This window comes from Chiloscyllium punctatum, chromosome 48 (assembly GCF_047496795.1).
Source record: "Chiloscyllium punctatum isolate Juve2018m chromosome 48, sChiPun1.3, whole genome shotgun sequence".
NCBI classification, from domain to species: Eukaryota; Metazoa; Chordata; class Chondrichthyes; order Orectolobiformes; family Hemiscylliidae; genus Chiloscyllium; species Chiloscyllium punctatum.
This window is the reverse complement of record NC_092786.1, coordinates 54,181,584-54,201,704: the sequence shown is the minus strand read 5'-3', so window position 1 is coordinate 54,201,704 and position 20,121 is coordinate 54,181,584. Positions and strand designations below refer to the sequence as shown.

General features: G+C 40.2%; 1 protein-coding gene across 6 annotated transcripts in view; it reads left to right on the top strand.

Annotated features, from left to right (window-relative positions):
* Positions 1-4,264: 4,264 nt before the first annotated feature.
* The window catches only part of LOC140469051 (E3 SUMO-protein ligase PIAS1-like), a 146,596-nt gene continuing 130,739 nt past the window's right edge, over positions 4,265-20,121 (top strand). For 2 of the 6 annotated variants that reach the window (XM_072565269.1, XM_072565266.1), the window contains exon 1: positions 4,394-4,532. Coding sequence is in view for 3 of the 6 variants with exons in the window: in XM_072565264.1 (XP_072421365.1) it covers positions 4,410-4,532 (123 nt within the window). In the remaining 3 variants the exon portion in view is untranslated. The other 4 variants (XM_072565265.1, XM_072565267.1, XM_072565264.1 and 1 more) reach the window with 4 other exon arrangements.

The window sequence follows — 20,121 nt, the reverse complement described above, 5'->3', positions numbered from 1 at the left end:
TCAGGAAATTCCTGATGAAGGGCTTTTGCCTGAAACGTTGATTTTCCTGCTCCTCGGATGCTGCCTGACCTGCTGTGCTTTTCTAGCACCACTCTAATCCAGACTCGGGTTTCCAGCATCTGCAGTCCTCATTTTTACCTACATTTTCTTTCTGTCTGTAAAGAGCATGGCCTTTGTATTAAAATGTAACTTCAAGCGCATCTCACTGCAAACCTCACTAACAATCCTCTCATTCTTTGGGCACTCAGGATTATCTAGTAAATGTTGTTGAATTGTAAAATCATATCTAACTTTGAACATTGTTGTGAGTTTTGCCAGGTTGGGCTAGTTGTGTATAGTAAGTACCTTGCTTGTTGTGAACAGCTGAACGAACACACTGTTTGATAAGATTCACCGATTTTGGAACGTTGGTAGTTTCGTGATAGACAGTCGCAGAGAAGCCTATGGTTAATTTCTCAACTAAAATATCAAAGAAATGAAGCTTCTGTTACTGTTCAATTTCAAAGATGGATTTGAGTTATGAATTTGGACATAGAGACATACAGCATGGAACCAGGCTCTTCAGCCCAACTCGTCCCTTCCGATAAGGTTTCCTACACTGAACTTGTTTGCATTTGCCTGCATTTGGCCCAAATCCCTTTACATGCAGCTGCAGATTCTAATAAAACAAGCATATCATCTATATATCAGAAATATGCAATGCTATGAGGCATGCTGTGATAAGAATTACACGGACAACCAATTTAGGATTGTCGCTTGGGTTTACTGTGTGGCACACTCATGTGTACTGGAAGATACATATTAATGCATCAGGCAAATACATCTTTACAGACAAAAGGAAAATGTACATGCACTCTGCTTATTTCAACTCAACGAACTAGGTGCCAGCCATTTGCTGATGGATTTCTCAGGACAGTGCCCTGACTAGTCAGTTTCAACTTATTTGTTGATTTAGTAAGGGGAGGTCGTGCCTGTCAAATCTGTTAGAATTCTTTGAAGAGGCAACAAGTAGGCTAGACGAGGGAAACCTAGTAGATATTATCCATGTAGACTTCCAAAAGGCCTTTGATAAGGTGCCTCATGGGAGACTCTGAGTAAGGTGAGGACCCATGGTGTTCGAGGTGAGCTAATGGTATGGATTGGGGATTGGCTGTCTGACAGAAGGCTGAGAGTTGGGATAAAAGGTTCTTTTTCGGAATGCAGCTGGGGTCCCACAGGGGTCAGTTTTGGGGCCGCAACTGTTCACTTTATATATTAGTGATCTGGATGAAGGGACTGGGGGCATTCTGGCGAAGTTCGCTAATGATACGAAGTTAGGCAGACAGGCGGGTAGTACTGAGGAGGTGGGGAGGCTGCAGAAAGATTTAGACAGTTTAGGAGAGTGATCCAGGAAATAGCTGAAGAAAGGCAACGTGAGCAAATGTGAGGTCTCGGAGAAAAGAATACAGGCATGGACTATTTTCTAAACAGTGAGAAAATTCATAACGCCGAAGTACAAAGGGATCTGGGAGTGCTAGTTCTCTAAAGGTTGACTTGCAGAAAGCAAATGTAATGTTGTCATTTATCTCAAGAGGGTTGAAATATAAAAGCAGTGATGTGCTTCTGAGACTTTATAAAGCTCTAGTTAGGCCCCATTTAGAACAGTGTGTCCAATTTTGGGCGCCACAACTCAGGAAGGACATACTGGCACTGGAGCATGTCCAGTAGAGATTCACACGGATGAGCCCTGGAATGGTAGGCCTAACATATGATGAACGGCTGAGGATCCTAGGATTGTATTTATTAGAGTTTACAAGGTTGAGGATAGATCTAAAGAAACTTATAAGCTAGCGCATGGCTGAGAAAGGGTGGACATTGGGAATTTGTTTCCATTAGGCAGGGAGACTAGGACCCATGGGCACAATATTAGAATTGGAGGGGGTCAATTTAGAATGGAAATGAGGAGACATTTCTTCAGCCAGAGAATGATGGGCCTGTGGAATACATTGCCACAGAGCGCAGTGGAGGCCGGGACGTTAAATGTCTTCAAGGCAGAGATTGATAAATTCTTGATCTCACAAGGAATTAAGGGCTACAGGGAGAGTGCAGATAAGTGGAGTTGAAATGCCCATCAGCCATGATTAAATGGCGGAGTGGACTCAATGGGCCGAATGGCCTTACTTCCACTCTATGTCTTATGGTCCAACTGTTTGAAATCTAGATATTTTTCTAAACAGCCTGAACAGAGATGTTATTACAAACCTCTGAAACAGGTGGGGTCATGAATCCAGGCCTCCTGGTCCAGAAGTAGGGACTCTATCACAGTACTGCAAGCATTCTCCTGTTCGATATCTGGATATTTTCCTCATTGACCTGTTCAAAAATGTTATTACGCATCTCTGGAACACATAGGACTTGAACCCGGCCTCCTGGCTCATAGATGGGAATATTGCCTTGGCACCACATTTGAAATCTGACCTTTTTTTAGTCACTCATGGGATATGGAGGGGTCACATATTTTGCTGGTCCCGTACTGCCCTTGAGAAGGTGGTGATGATCTGCCTTCTTGAATTGCTGCAGTCCATGCACTGTAGATACACCCACAATGCTATTAGGGAAGGAATTCCAGGTTTTGACCCAGCAACAATGAAGGAACGGAGATATATTTCCAAGATGATGGTGAACTAATCCTGTCGGTTAACAATCAATCATAATTCTGGATTAGTGGTGCTGGAAGAGCACAGCAGTTCAGGCAGCATCCAAGGAGCTTCGAAATCGATGTTTCGGGCAAAAGCCCTTCATCAGGAATAAAGGCAGTGAGCCTGAAGCGTGGAGAGATAAGCTAGAGGAGGGTGGGGTGGGGAGAAAGTAGCATAGAGTATAATGGGTGAGTGGGGGAGGGGATGAAGGTGATAGGTCAGGGAGGAGAGGGTGGAGTGGATAGGTGGAAAAGGAGATAGGCAGGTAGGACAAGTCCGAACAAGTCATGGGGACAGTTACTGAGCTGGAAGTTGAGAACTAGGGTGAGGTGGGGGAAGGAGAAATGAGGAAACTGTTGAAGTCCACATTGATGCCCTGGGGTTGAAGTGTTCTGAGGCGGAAGATGAGGCGTTCTTCCTCCAGGTGTCTGGTGGTGAGGGAGCGGCGGTGAAGGAGTCCCAGGACCTCCATGTCCTCGGCAGAGTGGGAGGGGGAGTTGAAATGTTGGGCCACGGGGCGGTGTGGTTGATTAGTGCGGGTGTCTCGGAGATGTTCCCTAAAGCGCTCTGCTAGGAGGCGCCCAGTCTCCCCAATGTAGAGGAGACCGCATCGGGAGCAACGGATACAATAAATGATATTAGTGGATATGCAGGTAAAACTTTGATGGATGTGGAAGGCTCCTTTAGGGCCTTGGATAGAGGTGAGGGAGGAGGTGTGGGCGCAGGTTTTACAGTTCCTGCGGTGGCAGGGGAAAGTGCCAGGATGGGATGGTGGGTTGTAGGGGGGCGTGGACCTGAGTCACGGAGGGAACGGTCTTTGCGGAAGGCGGAAAGGGGTGGGGAGGGAAATATATGGGTGGGGTCTGTTTGGAGATAGCGGAAATGTCGGCAGATGATTTGGTTTATGCGAAGGTTTGTAGGGTGGAAGGTGAGCACCAGGTGCGTTCTGTCCTTGTTACGGTTGGAGGGGTGGGGTCTGAGGGCGGAGGTGCGGGATATGGACGAGATGCGTTGGAGGGCATCTTTAACCACGTGGGAAGGGAAATTGCGGTCTCTAAAGAAGGAGGCCATCTGGTGTGTTCTGTGGTGGAACTGGTCCTCCTGGGAGCAGATCCGGCGGAGGCGGAGGAATTGGGAATACGGGATGGCATTTTTGCAAGAGATAGGGTGGAACCTCCGCTCCGCCGGATCTGGTTTCCAGCATCTGCAGTCATTGTTTTTACCTAATCAATCATAATTAACTGCTGCATTGTCCATTGATCAGCAGTCCACTTTATAACCAACCATTACTCTCCTTATGTACAGTATTCCAGACTTATTCTTGCGAATTGTCCTGATGAAGTGGAGTTGGAAATCCCGGACTAAATGTGTCCATTTTTACGGCAACACTGGAGTTGTATGCGACGAAATGACCGCTTCAAGAAGCGCCTCGTGTGCTGCACAGCGGTCGGAGAGGGGGCATGACAATGCCGTGAAAGGTACTATACAAATGCACCTCCTCGTTGTACGCTTTGGGGGCGGGGAGGGGGAGCGGCGGTAAAAATTCAAACGGTCGGCTGTTGATGTCACTGCGCGGATAGGCCCCGCCCCCGTGCACCACGTGACTGTCCCCCCGCGCGCCTGCGCGGACAAGCGTGAGAAGATGGCGGACAGTGCGGAACTGAAGGTAATTTCGCAGACGGATTGCGGCTGGAGTTCGGGCCGTTCACTTGTACCCTTTCCCGCGGGAGGATGGACGGAGAGCGGTGTGCGTGTGTGGGAGTGAGTGAGAGGGTGGAAAGAGCAGGAAGCGGCGGCCGAGGAGGAGGGAATAGGCCGCGCTTTTCGATCATACCGAGAGAGAATAAAACTGAGGTACCGGATCCCCCGGGCAGAGCGTGGGAAAAAGGCGCGGAACTTTGCTGTTTTTTTAAGCTGGCGGCTGTTGACAAGTTGCAGTTTCCCCTCAATCTCTCCTCCTCCGCGCCGTCGTGGGTTTGAAGTTGAAGCAACAAACAGTGCAGGAGGCCAGGGCACTAGTGCCTCATGAGGGTGATGATGGTGAGCGATCTCTTGCCCTCTCGCCTTCTGTAACCTGATTTATCAAATAACGAATAAAAGAGAATTCTCACTTCTTTCAAGCGGCAACCTTCAGGACAATTTTTGTGTAGCTGAGCGGCGATACTCCCCCCCCCCCCCCCCCCTCACTCTATGGTATCCAGAAGGCTTTGACCCTGGGCAGCGCCGCCGCCGCCACTTCAAGACAGAAGGATGATGGCGATCTGTGCGCTTTGCTTTTGTATCCTGCCATTGTTTTTTTTTAACTTGAGCCACTTTATTTTTGCACCACCACCTCGATTTTAAAAATCGCATCCTTATTTAAAATTTCAGAAGTACACCGTCCGCTTTTATAGTTGCAGCTTTCCAAATGTTTTTTATATTTAAAAAAATGCTGTAACCCGTTTCTTCTCTCCTGTTTAAAGACCATCCTGCGTTAACATGTTGTGGTGTTTTAATCTATTAGTGTCGGAGGCTGTCTCTTTTTAAGTTTGCCTAGAAATAAACATTGCGCCTCCGGAAACAGCGTGTCGGAGTTTACTTTCCTGATCGCGTTTTCTTTGCGCATCTATTTGATGTGGTTTCTTTCTGATCAGCGATTTAATAAGTTTGCTTAATATGCTGATTAGATTGAATATTTCCCATATGATGTGCTGTAATGATTAAAACACGATGGTATATTTGCGTGTTTTGTAAGTATTGATGCAAGCATTCATATGATCTATCAAATTATACTCCCGAGATTCAGATCATTCGGTGCCCTATACGTTTTTAAATTGTGAATTTGAGAACCATATAAAATATTGCAGTTGTTAAATATGATGCCGCTATTTGTATCGCTGTAATTAGGAGAAAGTGCGGCTTGATGTTAGATACACAACAGAATCGATGCAATCCATAAAATAACCAGTTTCAAAAGTTAAGTGGAGTATGTGTGTATCAAAGTGTTTCCACTAGTTGACTACTTGTTTGTCTTTGAGCCTTAGTAGCTTAATGGTATTCCGTTACAAGTGATCGTTGTAATGCTTTGGGGGCTTTTTGTGTATGTACGTAAGTAAATGGGTCATATACTATTTTGGTCTCGGTTTTCAGTGAGGATGATGGAAAGTGAGCAAAGATGTGGGTCAAGAATCTCATTTAAGATATTCTGGTTGTATCTGTAGGGACAGAAGGTAAAAGGAGAATCAACAGCCTTTATTGTGTTTTGTGTGGCAGTAGATTACCATGTTATCCACTTATCTCTGTGAAGTTGTTAAATCACATTAAGCAATCGCTGAAACACCCAGCTGAAAACATCGTATGCAAGTGAGTTTAGGCAGATTTAAAACTGAGGATGCATCCACAGTGTAGGGATTCTGTGATTACAAAACACAAACGTAACTTGGATATGGAAATTCATGTCCTTTCTGATACTGGGCTTGATGAGGTGAAGATCGTTGTGGTTAAAAATGAACTCAATTTTCTCTGATGTTTGTGTCTAATCTGGGACTACATGATTTAGGCTCCCAGAAACTGGGAAACAAAATAATTTCTTTCAACACTATGTTACTTGTCAAAAATGGAAAAAAACAGCACTAATCATAAGTATTTCTGGTCTTACATCTACACATTGTAATATTGTGTTTGAGTTAAAACTTCTTGTTTTTGTAAGCCTTCAATTTACATCTTTTTATTCTTTGTGCATTTTCATTTATTGTAGTCATTTTGTGATTTGGAACATCTTAACAAAAAAAAACTGGAATGTGGAGAAAAGTTGGCATTTTTATACATTTTTTTAAAACCATGCTTTCCATAGCAATGGACAGTATGGTAAAGTAGCAGTACCGCAAATGGAAAGATCTGTTTACTAGGTACAATCCTGTAATTTTATCTTGTGCAGCTCCTGAAGAAAATTTGATTTTTTTTTTGCCCTCTATCTGAGTTCTTGATATATGCACTTATGCGCAATATCTGTTCGGCTGAATTTGAGAAAAACTGTAAATTTTGCAGCATTAATACAATCAACATAAATTGTGTGGTCCTGATTTTGTTCTCAGTCTGAAAACTGTCATAGCCTTGTTGTTAAAAAATGTTTTCTTGGATACTTCCTGATTTTTAAAAAAGTTGGAATTGTGTGTTTATTCATTCTAGTGTTTTTGTTTGACAGAATAGTGTAATGTGTGCAATCAAATCAATCCGTGTTTATGGCAGTGCAAAACCTACCTGTTGTATAGTGATTGGACTTGAAAAGATACCCTACTCAAAGAACCTGTTGGAAGCCAGGCAGATTTCATATTTCCACAATACATCTTCCTAGTGTCTTAGCGTAAAATGTAACTTATCAAGGTCAGTTGACTAGCTCAGTGGCTGTTCTACTCTTGTGCTGGTCAACAGATGCCAGATTTTCCTTCAGAAATGGCCTTTGCCACCTCTTTACCACAATTAATGATGCTTGACTATGCAACTTATTCATGTCTCTGAAAGCAGAGTTCCTGGCAGCTTTTCAGGTGTTCTGAATGGGGTAATGCAGTTCTACTCTGAAATTTTGATAGGTGAAGAAAGCAAAGAGTACACAAATTTAAAATACTATTCAGGATTGTGAATGGTAGTAGTTTTTCGTCCACTTGATGCAATCAACTTGAACTAAATAATGTGGAAGTTCATGGTTAATGCTGCTAAGAGCTGCAATGTAAAAAATAATGTTGAAAATAAAACTGACATGACAAATAGTATTGTCAGTCTGTATATTGTGCTTTAAAGTGCAGTACTGGTCATCTTGCCATGCTGACAGTTAAGTATGTTGAAAGAGAAAACAGCTGGCAAAATGAAGGTAAATCGTCATCTGCGGTGAGAGCAGACTGTTGACGTTTTGGTGTTTGCTGTTCAAAATTGGAAAATGAACACAACATATTAATAGTCAGAAAATGGGATACAGGAAAAACACAAATGTAGCAAATGTACGGAATTTACAACAAAGAAATAGGCTGTACAACTGATTTGGTCCAAGTCTGTGTTTATGTTCTAAGGACTGTTTCCACCTTTTCTTAACTAATAGCAGATATCTGTGGTACTGGGGATTCCCGTAATCCTGCAAGCCTTTGTCAATATCTGTCCAACTTTCACTTGGCTTCAATACATGTGAAACTGGCCTTCTAAAATTTCTGTTGTAAATATTTGAAGAATATAAATTGCCGCTCTCATAGGGAAGGTCAGGATGTAGACATTAAAAGTGTCAAGGGATTTGGGGATAGTGCTGGAAAGTGGTATTGAAGTAGAATGTCAGCCATAATTTACTTGAATGGCAGAGCAGGCTTGAGGGGTTGAATGGCCTATTCCTATTCCTTTTCCTATTTCCTATGTTGCTTTGTCCTGCCAGCATAAAATTCTGTCTTTCTCCTTCATTTGTTTATCTAGCTTCCCTTTAAGTGCATCAAGTGCTTCTTTTGCCTCAGCAATCTGTTTGTGGCAGAAAGTTGTACAATATTACTCATGTTAGAACCTTTTGGAAACCAGACAGATTTGTTGTTTCCACAATACATCTTCCTCGTGTGTTTGTAACTTATCAAAGTTGGTTGAATAGGTCAGTGGCTGTTCTACTCTGGTACTGGTTAACAGATGCCAGATTTTCCCTCAGAAATGGCCTTTTCGCACCTGTTTACTCCTGAATTTTTCATTGGGTTTCTTGGTGATGGCCTTTATAATTGTAGTTATGGCCTTCACCTATAAGTAGAAACATGTTTTTATCCCTACTCGATTAGGCTTCTTTTATTGTTCTTTTAGTGTTCATTAAGCCACTGCACCTAACCTACACATCCCTGAACACTATGGGCAGTTTAGCATGGCCAGTTCACAGAAGCTGCACATCTTTGGATCGTGGGAGGAAACCAGAGCACCCGGAGGAAACCCATGCAGGCATGGGGAGAATGTGTAAACTCCACAGAGGCGCTGTGAGGCAGTAGTGCTGGCCACTGTGCACCGTACTGATTTTTGTTTACCTGAAAGAATCATCACTTTAAAGAAGTGGAAAACAATGCTAGTCATCAGAAGACGTCTGAATGATTAAGGCGAATAGTAGGCTTAAGGAAAAGGCAAAAGTTGGAAGAGATCAGCCATGGACATATTCAATGGTGGTGCAGGTTTGAAAGGCCAAATGGCTTACTACTGCACCTTTTTCCATGTTTTTATATAGCTTAAGAGTAAAAGAAGAAAATGCTTGAAATACCCACGAGGTGAAGCAGCATCAATGAAGTTTTAATATTTCAGTTTGCTGACTTGATGAAGGTTTGTTAACATTAGCTCTGTTTTTCTCTTTTGGTGTTGCCTGGCCTGCTGAGTATTTCCAGCATCTTTTTGTTTTATTTCAGATTTCAAACATGCATAGTACTTGGTCTTTTTTATTGCTTTGGAATTGCATTTTAGATTGAAGCTAACGATGCAGATATTGAGGTATAGGGTTGATCAGCATATTCCACAAATGTATAGTGTCACATTTGTGACATGATCAGAGCTTGATTTTAGAAACAAGAAGAAGCCATTTAGTTCCTCAAGACATTCCATCATACATTGGAATCGTATCTGGTTTTTAGCACAATTTGCTCTTCTCATATATCATCTTTTGGATAACAACCTATTGTTCAGATTTGAACGCTTCATATTTTGATCCCAATCTTAGTTTGATTTGGATAAGAAAGGAGACAACAAGCAGTTGAGCAGTGTCTTCACCTTAATCTAGAGCAGTAAAGAATAATATGCATGTTACCTATGCACGAGTAGCCTGTTTTACATGAATATCTTTGCACTATTTCCATAGAATTTTATGCCTTTTTATTTGAGAGGAAAGTAGAAATAAAATTGCTGCCTCATATTTAAAGATTGACTTTGACTGACTCCTGATATATTCAAGCATTGTGTTCTTGGTACCCATTCTCAGGAATGCAGTTTATATACTCATGCTGCTAACCTCTGACCCTAATCTTATGGTTCACTGATTGTCAGGAGATTACAAATGAAAAATAGAGGTTTGAACTGAGTAAAGCAAATGTTTGTTGTGGAAACTAACCACTACTACAAAAACGGGTTTGATCACTTCAGCTACAAAGATTCCGAAAGCCATTTTTAGAATACATCTTTCAGGCTGAACCCTTTGGTAAAGCAGGGAATGACTAGAAGGACAATGTCAAATATTTAGAGTTTGATTCTCTAAGTGCCAGTAGCCCTCCATTTCTTACCCACTAGATATCTTTGTGTGATCGCCTGACCAGAAAGCTATTTTATTTTTAAAGTGTGTTATAGCTAAGCCTGATTATGTTCCTTTTCACTGTTTCCAACTGGAGCTACTGGTTAGCGGAGAAGGGAGAAATCCTGCATCACTATTCTCTATGCTGTGTTAGACCCTCAACTGCCTAAATCAGAACTAAGTTAAAAATCACACAACGCCAATCACGGAGCACTCTGAAAGCTAGTGTTTCCAATTAAACCTGTTGGACTATAACCCGGTGTTGTGATTTTTAACTTTGTACACCCCAGTCCAACACTGGCATCTTCAAATAATAAATCAGAACTGTTAATCTCTCAGACCCAGGCTTGTTTTTGCCTATCTGGCCATGTTGACCAAGAATATTCTTCTCAGACAAAGGTGGTTGCTTTGGGACACAGTGTGGACTGACTTGAATTGTGATGTTAGCGATAAAGTGATGATGAGGTTTGTTAAATATGGTGTCTGAGCTCAAGGTTAATGAGTAGCCTGCTAACTTTAATATGTTATGTTAGAATGAGAAAGGGCAAGGCTTTTTTGGCATTGAATATACTTTATTTTCACCCATTATTCTCAATTTTAAAAAAATTTAGAAAAATTATTTTTTAAATTGGCGTAGAAATAATTTTGAAGTGTTATCTTTCAAATGTACAATATTTCACTGCAAAGCATGATGCATACTAGCACTACAAATTAAATGCTTGAATATTAAAGGAGAAAATGTGGAATGTAAATGTTTGATGTATGATTGTTTATTGAAACAGTGTAGTGAGATTGAAAAAGATATCTAAGAATAATATATGTCGCTTTCGTAATCAGACAGTGTGATAAAGTAATTATTGTTGATGGAATATTGGGCATACAATAGACAGTAGTCGACTGAAGTTGTGCTAAGGCTTTGTAACACACTGATCAGGCTATGCTTAGTGCACTGTGTTCAATTTAGGTCAGCATACCACAAGCAGAAAATGAAAACATGTTACAGGAAATAGTGATGAGCTTGATCCCAATTGTCAAGGAGATGAGCTACAAATAAAGATTAGAGAAGCTTAAGACAGTGGAAGTAGGTCCATGCCATTCTGTTGTGTATCATTGCAGGCTGAGAGAATTAGTGTCATGCTACAGAAGGTGGAGTTTACTTAGCAGAAATGAAATTGAGCTATCTAGGTAACTTCTGTTGAGACAATGCTGATGATCTATCAACTTGTTGAGATTACAGAAGAAGAATATATAAGGGAAGGAAAATTGGTATTTTGCATAGTAAGATGAAAAAAAAGTTGAAAAGAATGGAAAACCTGGAGGATAAATGAGTGAAGTCCACAACTTGTCAGCCAGCACATGTAACCTGAGCCAATATTCACATGTAAGATCCTAGGGAGTGTTGCTGAACAGAGAGACCTTGGAGTGCAGGTTCATAATCCTTGGAAGTAGAGTCGCAGGTAGCTAGGATAGTGAAGAAGGCATTTGGTATGCTTTCCTTTACTAGTCAGAGTATTGAGTACAGGAGTTGGGAGGTCATCTTGTGGCTGTACAGGACATTGGTTAGGCCACTGTTGGAATATTGCCTGCAATTCTGGTCTCTTTCCTCTTGGAAGGATGTTGTGAAACTTGAAAGGGTTCAGAAAAGATTTACAAGGATGTTGCCAGGGTTGGAGGATTTGAGTTGTAGGGAAAGGCTGAACAGGCTGGGGCTGTTTTCCCTGGAGCTTTGGAGGTTGAGTGGTGACCTTATAGAGGTCTACAAAATCATGAGGGGCATGGATAGGATAAATAGACAAGACTTTTTCCCTTGGGTGGGGAAGTCCAGAACTAGAGGGCATAGGTTTAGGGTGAGAGGAGAAAGATATAAAAGAGACCTATGGGCAACCTTTTCATGCAGAGGGTGGTACGTGTATGGAATGAGCTGCCAGAGGAAGTGGTGGAGGTTAATACAGTTGCAACATTTAAAAGGCATTTGGATGGGTACATGAATAGGAAGGATTTTGAGGGATATGGGTCAGGTGCTGGTTGGTGGGACTAGATTGGTTTGGGATATCTGGTCGGCATGGATGAGTTGGACTGAAGGGTCAGTTTACGTACTGTACATCTCAATGACTTTATCTTGATGTAGAGCATCAAGATATTCTGTTTTTGAAGTAACTCAAATTTTTAGGTGTCGATGACCACTTATTGCACTTGAGAAAGGCAACAGATTCTGATGAAATTTTGATGTTATGTCATCTGAGACAAACTTTAAAATTTTAAGGATTTTTTTTATAAATTGTACAGAAAAAGACCATTTGAATGGATAGATGGTTGTGAAACTGATCTATTTAATTGTGGTGTGTATATTGCAACCAGCAACCAGCAATATACTACTGGAAATGTAACATCTTGCGCTACTACTTGGGTTTCTTTTAATCTCAAGACTTCTGAATTTCCTTTTGATCAATTTGGTCTTCTACAAGATGTAAAGCTTTTCTGCAATTGAAATCTGAGCTCCTTCATTCTCCAAAGAATCTAAACTAAAAATTTGCTTCAGTAAGTTGGAAAATATACATTCTTGTTTAGCTTGTAGATTTCTAATTTTTGAGACCTTTTATATTAATTTAGATAATTCAGTACTTTTCCACCTGGCCTTTTATGTGAATTTAAATGAAGAACTGCTTTTATATCAAGCCTGTTTATATTTGGGTTTCCTTTTTGTACTTTTGTGGACTTAAAGTTGCCAACAAAGAATGTAGTAATTAAAATGCTTTTACTAAGGCATGCTTTATATTCTGGAACAGCTTCTACTTGAATTGTTTTGTACTATACTAGGGATATCAGGAGTGTACAATCGACCTGATATACATTTGAAACAGAGTTATAATTATAAGTTTAATTTCTTGGCTGTGAATCTTCCCTCATGTCTGGGTTAGTCCTTTATGGGCAGATTGCCTGCCTGTAGCTAGAAAATATGTTGGTGAAAACAGACCAGTATTTATTTTTAACAGCTCTATTTTGGAGTCTGGGAAAATCACCCCTTGAGTTTGTTGATTCTCTAGTTGCTTTGCCAGATTTAAATTACATTTCTGTTCGAGATCTTGAGGTTGCTATTAGTGACAGCACAGTAATACAAAGGGTCCACAAGCAAATCTGTTCTCTCAATGCAGGGTGAACATTGCATGCAATGTAGTGCTTTGACTTTGACATACCCCTGAATGTAGAACATTGAGTGTCCATCATTATATTAAATAAACTGTACAGGGAACATGAACTTTCAATGGCTGTTAATGATTTGGAAATATTAATCTTAATCTCTTTTACAAGTGTATCTGAGAATTAACCTCTATTTTAGCATTCCAGAGATGTTGTTCCTGTGAGCTAAGTTTTTTCTTGCAACCCTTTTGAAATTTTAATATAGCATGATACATATGCACCTGATAATTTATCCAGTCTTCCTGTTTCTAGGTAACTGGTATCTTGCACTATTGGGACTGTTCTCACGTTTGGTCTTTTAATTTTCTTTTCCTCATTGTGGTTTTCCACACTCATTGCCTGAAATGTCATTTCCTAGTCCTAATTCTGAGAGATGAATTTAACCACGTTGGCTTTTGAAAATTATATCACTGTTTTGAGCACACTTCTCACCCAACTCTTTTTTTTGATTAGATTAGATTCCCTAAAGTGTGGAAACAGGCCCTTTGGCCCAACCAGTCCACACAGACCCTCCGAAGAGTAACCCATCCAGACCCATTTCCCTCTGACTAATGCATCTAATGCTGTGGACAATTTAGCACTGCCAATTCACCTGACCTGCAAATCTTTGGACTGTGGGAGGAAACTGGAGCACCTGGAGAAAACCCACAAAGACTCGGGGAGAATGTGCAAACTCCACACAGACAGTCGCCCAAGGCTGGAATCAAACCTGGGACCCTGATGCTGTGAGGCAGCAGTGCTAACCACTGAGCCACCGTGCCGCCCCGTGGTGTTTAATCATCTTATATAACTTAGTTTTATTAAGCTCTTACCTATGGAGGTTTAAAGAACAACCCTTGTATCTGCCTTTAGTTCACTGTAATAATCTCTCTTTAGAATATGTGCTCCTATTTTCTGCAATTTTTTTCAGATTTGGAATTTGTTCCTAGTTGTAAGTGTTAGTTCGTGAGGTTTCTATTGGAATGTGAAACTATATTTGATTTATTATCTTCCATTGTTCTTTTTTTAAAATTCCCTACAGTATGGAGACAGGCCCTTTAGCCCAACAAGTCCACACTGATCCTCAGAAGAGTAACCCACCCAGACCCATTCCTTTACCCCTGACTAATGCACCTAACATGTATTTAAAATACTATAAGACATAAATGTGTACTAAAACTTTCCTTAGAACTATATCCAGTTTTAATTTTGTTCTTCTTCCTCCTCTCTTCTGGAGGTCTTTCGCTTGTGTCTGATTTTGCAGGTGGGAGCCACCCTATACATCTTGCAGTTCTTGACATGTGGCTTACTTAATGTTGTTGAGTTCTGTGATTGGACAGATAATAACTGAGGCCAATCCTGTCGGTTTTCCTTTGCACATGTGTGAATGGGCAGCAGCCCAGCTGTCTTTACCCTCTCTTTCAAAAGCAGCCCAGGTCATTTGTGTTTCCACTTGCTGCTGTAATTGACATCAGGCTAGTTCAGTTAGATATTGATCCAAGAAGTGTTTAGTTTATTGAGGACTTTGCCTTGGTTTAGTTCATATTGGTAATACATTTTTTTTTGCTTTAGCCTATTGTATTAAACCTGCTAAAAGCATCTTCATGAGTCTGTCAGTAGACTTGTATAATCAGCTATTACAGCTGTCCTATGGCAGTCTCCTGTGCCTATTTCCGATATTTTTATTGTACCACTGATATAAGGGAAGCATTTTCAGTATTGTTGGGTGTGTGGTGCTGGTGTATGGATGGTGTATTTCTGTAGTTTTAAATAAACTAGAGTCCTTCACAAAATAATGCCCAATATGGCGGGGGATGATGATTTGGTGATCTTATCTGTGCCTTGTCCTCCCCTTTTTATTTCCAGCATGATTCCCAGGGCCTGTGTGGAAGAGTTTATTGTTTATATACAGACCAATAACTGACATAATTAGTGAAACAATTAGCTTTTTGGCCATCTTCATGTGCAGCATTTTAATTAACATTATAGGTGTAGCTTTCACATAAGACCAGACATGTGATGTTTATTAAAAAAAACATAAAATGGCCTTTGGTTATTGATTTGATTTATAGACATTTAGTGCTTAATGTTCATATTTTATATTTAAGTTTGGATGAGAAATTGATCCCATTCTTTGATTTGTAAAATTGTGTACTTTTTCAATTAATCTGACAGTTTGTCTAAAACTGGAATAGAAGTTTGCCAGTTATCCATTTGTGTCTCTTCCCTCTCCATTTCCGCATTTGGCATCTGCTGCTTGGGTTAATGGTAGCAGCTTTTAGCATACATTCAAACCACAGCTATTGCTATACAACAATGAAGTACTTGGAATGTACTGGAGAGTGTTAAAGCAAGGTCTTAGCTTAGACTGCAGACAAAACCAGTTGTTACTGCATTGATTAATGGCTTCAATCTTTTAAAGGTGAGGAGGAAGCGAATTGTATACAAACAGCAGCTTTTGTGTTTATGGCTGTATAACTAGAATATGCTACTAGATTTCTATCTGTATTTTTATGAGAACCAGTGTTTTTTTTTCATAGTATAATTGGCTATCAACCACTATACAGTGAAAGCAAGATTGAAGATGACTTTACGTAAAGATTTGTAACTGGTGCCGATTGCTGTGGTTGCAGGTTATTCGCCAAGTGGGAAGTTGATTTGCCGGTGTTTCATCTCTTGTCTAGGTTACACCATCAGTGCTTGGAGCCTCTTGTGCTGCGTCTTCTGGAATTTATTTGGTTCCGTTCCTGCTGCTTCCGGTTGCCAGTTCCGATTGTTCATTGTTGGTATATTGAGTCTAGGTGTTTGTGTTTGTTGGAGTCCATGGATGAGTGCCATGCTTCTAGAAATTCTCTGGCTGTCCTCTGTTTGGCTTGTCCTATTATTATTGTGTATGGATACTAGGGACAGCTGGTCATGGCATTTAGTGGTTAGTTGGTGTTCATGAATGTGGATTGCTAGTTGTCTGCCTGTTTGTCCAATGTAGTGTTTCATGCAGTCTTTGCACGGAATCTCGTAAATTATATTGATCTTGCACATAATGGGTGTAGAGTCTTTTGTTCTGGTGAGTTGTCTGAGCATGGCTGTCACTTTATGGGCTGTCATGAATCTGAGGGGTTGGAGAAGTGTGGCTGTTAGTTCTGAGATTGTTTTGTGTAAGATAGAGTGCCTAGTGAGTTAGGTTGTGGTATGTCTTCTTGTTGCTTGTTTGGTAGGCATCTGTGGATGAAGTTGCGGGGATATCCTTTCTTGGTGAACATTTTGTAGAGGTGTTCTCTTTGCAGGTTGGGAGTGCTTGGTATGTTGTAGACCCTATACCCATCGTGTCCAAGACCAAAGTCACGCAAGATTTCAGGCAAAGACTGTATGAAACACTACATAGGATAAACAGGCAGACAACTAGCAATCTGTATCCATGAATACCAACTAGCCATTGAACGTGACCACCTGTTCCTATCCATACACACAGGTGACAAGTGCCACAAATTCGACTGGGATAACACAACGATAATAGGAGAAGCTAAACAGGCAGCCAGAGAATTTCTAGAAGCATGGCACTCATCTATGGACTTTATCAACAAACAAGTTGACCTAGACCCAGTATACTGGCCACTGCAATGAGTGACCGGAAGCAGCAGGAATGGACCCAGATAAATTCCAGAAGACACAATATAGTAGCACTTCACAGGAGGCTCCTAAGCACTGAAGATGTCACCTAGACACGGGACGAACCATCTGCAAATCAACTTTCCAGCTCGGCGAACATAGCCACAGCCATGGCATTGAAGATGACTAAGATTGTTAAAATTGCTTTGAGGAATCATAACAATCTAACTTGAATTTCAACTAATCATGTGCCACATAGAGTGATCTAATGCTGTTGTAAACATATGGTCTGTCTTAGTGATTTTTGACAAAATTTGTAGCTCAGGTTCATGATAAGTATGTAAGTTAGCTCGCTGAGCTTGAAGGTTTGTTTTCAGACATTTAGTCACCATTACTAGGTAACATCATCACTAAGAGTCTCTGGTGAAACGCTGGTGATATGTCCCACATCTATTTTACAGGTCTTGGTTTCTTAAGGTGGGTGATGTAATTTCCGTTTTTTTTTCAAGGGAAGGTAGGTGGGATCTAAATCGATTGCGTTTATTGATGGAGTTCTGGTTAGAATGCCATGCCTCTTAAGTATTCTCGCGTGTGTCTTTGTTTCAGATGTCCTAGGGTGTGTGTGTTGTCCCAGTCCCAAGTGTTGTCCTTCTTTGTCTGTATCTATAAAAACTAATGATACTGGGTCATGTCTTTTGCTGGCCAGTTGGTGTTCATGTATCCTGGTGGCAAGTTTCCCGCTAGTTTGTCTGTTTTTTTTACAGTTCTTGCATGGTATCTTATAAGTGACGTTAGTTTTGCTGGTGGTATCTATTGGATCCTTTAGGTTCATTAGTCACTGTTTAAGTGTGTTGGTAGGTTTGTGGGCTGCCATGATGTCAAGGGGCCTGAGTAGGCTGGAAGTCATTTCTGATATGTCTTTGATGTAAGGTAATGTGGTTACAGTTTTTGGTTTGGTTGTGTCTGCTTGTTTGGGTTCATTTCTGAGGAATTGTGTTTATTGGGTATCTGTTTTTCTTGAAAACATTGTATAGGTATTTTTCTTCTGCTTTTTGTAGTTTTTGGGTGTTGCAGTGTGATGCAGCTTGTTGAAATAATGTTTTGATGCAGCTCCATTTGAACTATTTGTAGAAAAGTGTCACATTGTGCCAGTCTTTCTCTTGCTCCTTGTCTACATGGATTACAAAACAATGTCACACAGAATGATGCTATTTTGTTCAATGAGCCTGCACCAGCCTTCAACCATCTGTTTAGTTTGTCTAATTTTCTTCCTCCTAGTTCTTCTTAAAACCCTTTGGAAATTTATTTATTTGTTCCAATTGAGATGAAATCTATATACTATTGTTTATGGTCAGGCATCTCATATGCCTCCATTCTAAAAGCACATCTCCTAAATTGTCCTTTTTGTTATTCTGTGCAGAGCTATCATTCTGTCAACCTGAAGAAGATGACCTGCTGTGTAACCATTGTAGCTTTCCTGGGATGTTTCAATCTTAGCATATACAATGTGCATGAGACTGATTAACAGACTGATAACTCGAGGCTTTTCTACTTGAGATCAATGGTATATTTTAACTATAAGATTTTAAAACCAACTGCAATGTAAATTTTCATGCCTTTTTCTGCCATACAATTTTAAACCATTTTGGCTGCTCTTTTTTTCTTTCACTGATGGATAACACAATGAGGGCATATGTACTTAAGTAAGGCCAAAGCTAAGTATTAGAGGTGATGTGGCTGTGTTGGTTGGTATATTGTCTCTGAGTCAGTAGGTGAAAGGGGAAAGATTTAAAAAGGACTCAAGGCGGGCAACCTTTTCATGTACAGTGTGGTGCATGTATGGAACGAGCTGCTAGAGGAAATAGTGGTAGTAGGTACAATTACAATATTTTAAAAGGTACCTGAATAGGAAAGATTTAGAGGGATATGGGCCAAATCCTGGCTAAAGGGACTAGGTCAGATTGGGATGTCTGATTGGCATGTATAAGTTGGACCAAAGGGTCTGTTTCTGTGCTGAATGACTTTATTATAAAAAATTAGGCTTATAATCCTTTACTGTACTGAAGAATGTGCTGTCTTTCAGATGAGAAGTTAAATTGAAACATCGTGTACTCTCTTTGTCACATATAAGCTATGTCATACCGCTGTCTTGGGGAAGAATGGGTGTTATTCCCAACGTCCTGGCCATGGATGCATAAATAAACAGTGTCACAAAAATAGATTACATGCTTTTTATGGAATCTTGCTTTGTGTAAATTGGCTTTCCGAAATTGTTAGAATGAGCAAATTTCAGATGTATTTTAAAGACTGTGATTTTATTGGTTGGTATACTGTTTAAATGCAAGTATTTATTTTAAACTAAATGTCATACTTACCCATTTTCCTCAGGTTATCCTTATATTCGGCCGTTTCATTTCCTAATTAATTTGAAAACAAACTGTTGACGTTGTTTTTGGAAATTTTGAGCTTCAGATATGTTTTGTTGCTTGGGTGGAAGATGAATCTAGAATCTGTGGTTTGTTTGAACTGAGAGTTCAACTATATTCATATTTATGCCGATAATGTTTGAAACAAACCATTTTCAGGAACTAAATAAAATAAATTCTGTGCCTATTCCAAAGAAGGATGATTGCATAACTCTTGCACATCTCTATGCAAATAATTTCACTTAAAATTGCAGCACTTCCTTTTTTGCATATTATGAAACTAAAGTTGCCTTCCCTTGAGTCCCAAGTTTTCACTCACTTAAGTGTCTTCCATTAGCCCTCAGACATCCTCAACTGAGCACCTTTGTCCAATCTGATTCATGTGATTTATTGTGTATCTCAGAACTGAAAACTGATCCCAGATCGTAAAAGTTCAGCATGTTAATGAAGACACATAATCATCAATGCTAAATTAGTGTTCATTTTTTTTAAAAGAAAGATTGAATTGGGAAAATCTCTTCAGTACTAAAGAAGTGAAAATGATTTGTTTGTTAAGTGTCCCTATGACTTTAATGCTAAATTTTTTTGTGACACTGCACTTAAAATTTACTTGCGTTCAGTAAGATGTGGTACTGTAGAATCAGAGAAGCTCTACCAATTCTCTGTCATGTTGCATCCAGCTTTTGTCATGTTTTAATTGTGTACATATTTATCAGACCTGTTTCATACGTGCTTGCATTTAAATTTTCTTCCAGCTGATTATCTCAAAAGATGAATTCAGTTTTACTGTTTGGAATGGCATCATAATTGAACTGAAGAAAGCAGTAACGCGAGCTTACCATAAGACTGCCATCAGAAAATTACTCAAAACTTAGTTGTAGTGTTCTAAACCTTTTTCAAAAAGTTTTGTTTTAAAACAAAAAGTGTTATTTATAGCTGTGCAACTCAAGCTTTAATGCATACTACAGTCTCTCATGTGCTT